At 43.3% G+C, this 6,336-nt stretch overlaps 1 protein-coding gene across 1 annotated transcript in view; it reads left to right on the top strand.

The window, feature by feature from the left end:
• Positions 1–276: 276 nt before the first annotated feature.
• NDUFAF4 (NADH:ubiquinone oxidoreductase complex assembly factor 4) overlaps positions 277–6,336 on the top strand; it is a 29,398-nt gene continuing 23,338 nt past the window's right edge. The window contains exon 1 of the mRNA XM_069235530.1: positions 277–558. Within this exon, the coding sequence (XP_069091631.1) occupies positions 432–558 (127 nt within the window). The 5' untranslated portion in view covers positions 277–431. The remainder of the gene's footprint in view (positions 559–6,336) is intronic.

The following is a 6,336-nucleotide window of genomic DNA, read 5'->3' as shown; positions in this document are numbered from 1 at the left end:
CTAAACCAACACTAATACACCTTTGAGTTCCGGAGTAGCGTGCTACTCACCAAAAAGCGCTTCTACGCCTAGTCAGGGGTAGTAAACGCTTCACAAACACAATTGCAAAAAAGCCTCTTAGCGTTTCCATTGCTTGTTTATTCTGTTCCATATTCTCGCTCAGCTTTATTGTGTTTCTTGTAATAGGACTCGTACTTACTTTGAAGGGTGATTGGGCTTGTTTTAGCTTTTAGAGCAGGCATCCGTAAACAGCATAAAAAAAAAATCACCGCACGTTCTGCGTGGACGCCATGATAGAATGGGAACATTCCTTTGTAGACAGACGAGTGGTGCTGAACGCTCTCCCATTCATCTTCCGTTTCTTTGCTGGTCCTGTTCTTTCTTGGCGCTGATTCTCACCCTTGGCCTGACCGGCTATGGTTTGAGAAACAATGGGAGGCTTGGTTGCTCGCGCCTTCAGAAATTTTAACGTGGAAAGCAGGGCTCACAAGGTGCTCAGCCAAGAGAAGCCGAAAGTAGCTCCGCTTCACCCTACAACACCAGAGGAGCTGCGCGTTCGTAAGTATTTGTGACATGAGCGTGTGGAACTTGTGTCAGGTAGACTTGTTTTATACTTAATTGTATCTATCGCGCATCTTCCCGGAACAATTTTACACCCACTCTCTATGGATGACATTTGTGTAATGCACCGAACGTTTGTGCTTGCATTGGTTTGCAGTTGCCCTCTATAAAGGCACGTGCAGAATTCAAGTGCCCATGCGCAGCAGCATGCGACCTTGAACACTTATAGGATGGTGTTCTGTAAAGGATGCATTGGATTTGTCCGTAATTCGGGGCCATACTGAAGTCAGGCAGCGTCTTCCTACCTGTGTGTCACTCTGTTCTGAAGGTGCCACCTGCTGGATCGTACCGAAAGTCATGTTAGCCTTCTCTGTCACCCTACTGGCAATTAGTTTATCTTGTGTTGTATTTTTGAGTTTTGAAAGTGATCAGTACATTTTATACCTGGGTCTCGTTAATTTTATGTTCAGGTTTTTTAAGATGAACATCTACATCGTGTATAGTAGCAGATTAGCTTCCAAACTTGTTGCCGTCATCCAGTAATCACACAATTCCCGAAAAAAAGTGAGCAGAGCAATTAGTTTATGCAGTGTATGTTATCACAACGCTAGCATATGTTGCCTTTGATGAAAAATCTTCCAGGGTGCATTTTGTTTAGTACATAAATGTCAACATTTTAAAAGAGGGCGAGTCAAAAAAACATTTTCCCCTATTGTCTAGGATGACGAGATGTTCAGAACAAAAAAGCTGGACAGGCAATGACATACAAGTAGGACTAAATTTTTGACACTGCACTGACCAGTGCCACCATGTAGAATATTTATTTATATATTTTCTGTATAAAAAGCTTTGCTAATAAGTTTGGCACTGCTTGATGAATCTTCATGAAATTTCCCAGGAAAACACTCACTTCAGCGTCTGTCTGGAAAGTTTCAGGGAGATCGTCAAGCCGGGGGCAGAGAAAAGGGAGGTGGGGCCAAAACACGTTTTCCCCATTCATTTTTCAATAGGGATTTTGAACAGCGATAGCGCCCAAACCACTGGGCGGAATTACACCAAATTTGGTAGAAAGGTAGCTCTTGGTTCAGAAAGCAACGTTTTTGTTATTGTTATTTGGTGTAAATCCGTTCAGTAGTTTTAGATAAATTAAAGAAAATCCGTATTCGTATATGTAAGGAAGCAAAGGTTGCGTGAATGCTCTTAATCTCGTATTGAGATCTGATTGGCTGCCAACACTTCAACAAGGAAGTGTTGGCAGCCATTTTGGGACTCGACTTCAGCCGAGACCCAGAAAAAAAGTGTTTAAAAAAAAAAAAGGGACAGGGCAGTGTCACCCTGACCCCTTACCGCTGGTGCTGGGACCCTCCCACCCCTCAACAGATTTAAAAAAAAAAAAAAGCATTCTAAAAAAAATGTTCACAGAGGATCTGACAGAAATAAAAAAAAAAAAAAGAAGACTCCAGCACTTTTATATTCTGAAGCCCGAGGGTGGGCCAAGTACTGGGGTTATTGTTAATTTTAATATGGGGGGCATCCCCCTGCAGCCCCAGGGACTACCACCTCCCTGGAGCTTAAAGCATTATGTGTGCTGGGGGACCATAGGGCCCGCAACCCCAGGGATCACCCCCTCTTCAGGGCTTAAATGCAATTTAGTGCAGCCCCAGGGATTGCCACCTCCCCGTGGCTAAGACTAAATTCAATGTTGCCCCCATGCAGCCCTTGAGACCACCACCTCCCCGGGGCACTAAAGACAGTGTGGGAGGGGCAAAAGTGAAGGGAATCAGTTTCTGATCTCTACAGCCCCGAGGACCACCACCTCCCCAGGGCAATACCTGTTGGAGGGGGCCGCACTGCTCTCATTCAGGAGCCACTGATGGCCCTGGGGACCACCACTCCGCCAGGTCCTGCTCCTGCTATGTCCTGGGGTGCCCACCCCTGGGACATAGCTGTTTGCTTTTGCTTGGTGGGAGCTTTGACAGCTCTCACAAAGGAAATGCCAACAAAGCCCACCCTCTGACAGCGGGAGCTGTCGAACAGCTCCCACTTTCAGAAAGCAGGGTTTTCATCTGTCTTCCCTGCACACAAATATGCATGCAGGGGAGACAGATGAAAACATTGTCCCGCAAACAGGGAGCTACTATTAAAAGCAGCTCCTTGCTTGGGAGAGCAATGCCGGCTCCCACAGTATGTGCGGAGTGGGCAAGGACCACAAAGGCCTTGAGGCCCCCCACTGTCCTGTAACTCTCTCTCTCTTCCATCTCATGATGGGATGGCAGAGAGATAGAGATAGTCATTGCAATGTCTCTCCATGCAATGATTACAGTAATTAGTCACCTGTGGCATAATGGTTAAGGTTACAGACCCTCGCACTGAAAGTTGTGGGTTCTAATCCAGGTGTGTCTGTGATCATTTCCAGACTTTAATTTCTTTTCAAATTGGTTCATAATAAAAGGTAATCTCACACTTTAATTGACAAACACATTTTTATTTTCAATATGTCCAGAAATCTCATTCTAAGTATATATTTCATAAAAGCCTAAAAAACTATCTCTTTCTCTGTCTTACTTTCAGTTTCTCTTTTTCAATCTCTTTCTCCCACTCACACACCCACTCAGACCCTCACGCACCCGCTCAGACCCTCGTGCACCCACTCACACCCTCACGCACCTGCTCACAGACCCACTCAGACACTCACTCACAGACATTCTCATACACCCACTCACAGACCCACTGATACCCTTGCACTTCCACTCACACACCCACACAGACACTGAGGCACCCACTAAGACAATGATGCACCCACTCTCACACCCAGACAGACACTCACGCAGCTACTCACAGACCCACTCACACACCCACTCACAGACAAACTGAAACCCTCATGCACCCACTCACAGACCCACACAGACACTCCCGCACCCGCTAAGACCCTAATGCACCCACTCTCACACCCAGAAAGACACTCTCACAGCCACTCACCCCCAGATACACTCTCTCACACCCAGAGAGACAGGCTGTGGCCAGCTCCAGCCGTGTACGGCCAAGAGCGGTGTGCAGTGTGGGTTGGGTGGTTAGGAGAGGCCGAAGGAAGTGCGCGGCGATGGTTGGATTAACGTATAGTAATGAAAATTACTTTACGTTAGAAAAAACATAGAAATTCACTGAAAAAAACAAAGGTTGGAGGGACATTGTAGTTAGGCTCACATTTTAAACTGCTAAACCGTAGAAATTTGCCTGTTATAGTTATAGTTATCTCAGGTAACTATAACACGCACCCTAAGGTAACCATAACTCGCGTCCTCGCCATGCACTGCTAATTGCCCCACACTCATGACATCTTTGATAATATCACTGATAACATCATTGTAATACTTGCAGTACATTTTTTGACAAAAAAACTGTGCATGGTGGGGCGCGAGTTATAGTTACCTTGGGCACTAGTTAAAGTTACTTGAGATAACTATAACAGGTGAATTGCTAATGTCCCTGTAACCTTTTTTTTTTTTAAGTGAATATATCTATATCTATATATATATATATATATGTGTTTGTTTTACCTACTGGCAGTCGTTTTTCAAAGGAAAAGCGTTTTTTGACTTGCCAATATCTTTGGCACCGTTAGTTGAATTTTTATGAAATGTTCCAAAAAAAGTGCCCCGGTAATTTTTGTTGTGCACGGAAAGTTTTGGTGTGTTTGGGCAGACGGGGCAGAGAAAAAGGGGGAGAGGTCACGTTAATTTCCATAGGACCTTTGAAGACGACTACAGTTGAACCGCTGGATGGAATTACAGCACATTCAGCAGAAAGCTAGCTTTCGTTACGTAGATTGTGCTTTCGCTTATTTGATGTAAATCTGTTCAGTAGTTTTTGAGAAATTAAAGGGAAAAGAAATTTGGATATCTCTGGTTGCGAATTTGTTGGGACGTTCTCACGACATATTCGCAAATGCGCGTGCCAACAGGAATGCTTTGACTGGCTGGCCACAACCTAACTAGAAATTTGCGCCCCCCATTTTATATTACTGGAGAGGGTCCCTGGGACTCAAAATAGACATGATAAGTGAAATAAGGGGTTAGGGTGGAGATACCCTGGCCCCTAGGGGTGTGATATAGGGGTGTTTGAGTGTCAAAATAAGGGTTTAAAATGTTGTCTTCACCATGCCCAATATTGTGGGATATTTGGAAATATTCTTGAATATTCACAAATAAGCAAAAAAAACAATTAAAGGAAAAAACATCCACGGACTAATCTATACACTAATACATTCATTTATGCACTCAAAAACTCATATGCCCACTCAGACTCACACACCCATTTTCAGACCCACTCAGACTCTCGCACATCCACTCACAGATCTACTGACAGAGAAAGGTCCTGTAGCCAATTATAAGGGCTTGGCCTAAGGCCAACCACCCCTGCTGCTCATGGTCAAAGGCCTTACACTTCGTTTGTTGGAATAACATATAGTAATTAAAATTACTTTACGTTAAAAAAAAAATTAGAAATTCACCAAAAAAAACTAAGGTTACAGGGACGTTATAGTTAGGCTCTGAATTTACTCATGCAAAACCATAGAAATTCAGCAGTTATAGTTAGAGTTCGTTCAAGTAACTATAACTTGTGCCCTATGGTAACTATAACGTGCACCTTCACCATACACCACTAATTACTCCACATATTATCATTGATGACACTTTCTATGGCAAAAAAACATTCACAGACAAATTCATACACTAATACATTCACTTACACATGCCTGTGGCCAACCCCCGCTGCGCATGACCAAAGGCCGTGCACAGCATTTGTTTGATTAACGTATAGAAATTAGTATTACTTTGCATTAAAAACGATAGACATTCACTGAAAAAAACAAAGGTTGCAGGGACTTTATAGTTAGGTTCTTAATTTACTAGGGCAAAATCATTGAAATTCAGCAGTTACAGTTATTTCAAGTAACTATAGCTCGTGCCCTAAGGGAGCTATAACTCGTGCCTTCATCATGCACAGCTAATTCCACATATTATATTATTGATAACATCTTCAATGGCATGTTTGATATTATCACTGCAACATTTGCAATAAAGTTATTGATAAGAAAACTTTTTATAGTAGTTTCTCAAAATAACTCGAACTATAACTGCAGCATTTCTGTGGTTTTGTGCGAGTAAATTCAGCACCTAACTATAATGTCCCTGCAACTTTTATTTTTTCAGTGTGTGTGTGTGTGTATATGTGTGTATATATATATATATATGTACAGCGTGGTCAAGGAAGTCTTTCATTTTCATGCTACCGAAATACACACCTCTCTCTGTAGCATGAAAATTAAAGACTTCCTCAGCCATGCTGCAGTGTGTTGCAATGGGAGATTTGTTATACTGGTCTCGGGTAATGGGCTTTGTAGGGGTTCATTCGCCCCCATTAAATTCTGCTGTGCTGCCTGAATTAAGTCAGGCAGCACAGCAGGAGAGTACTTTAAACAAAAGTCTGTCTGTGGTGTCATGAGAGGGTCGATATGAACGTGAGCCTTCAGAGCACAGTGATAAATGTGCATGCTCACCCAACCCTCTCCCAAAACTGTGACATTTGTCTGTTTTTGTGACAAGTATCGAGACTTCGGGACAGTCATCGAAAAACTGGGACTGTCAGGGCAAATCTGGGACGTCTGGTCACCCTACTACTGCCTTCTGATTTTCAGGTGGGAGACAGCCAAAATTAAGCAATTTTTGGCTTACAAAATCAGGGGTCTCCCACCTAAATCAGGTTTATTGGCAT

Source organism: Pleurodeles waltl, chromosome 5 (genome assembly GCF_031143425.1).
Source record: "Pleurodeles waltl isolate 20211129_DDA chromosome 5, aPleWal1.hap1.20221129, whole genome shotgun sequence".
Taxonomy (NCBI): domain Eukaryota; kingdom Metazoa; phylum Chordata; class Amphibia; order Caudata; family Salamandridae; genus Pleurodeles; species Pleurodeles waltl.
This window is presented reverse-complemented; position numbering and strand designations above follow the sequence as displayed.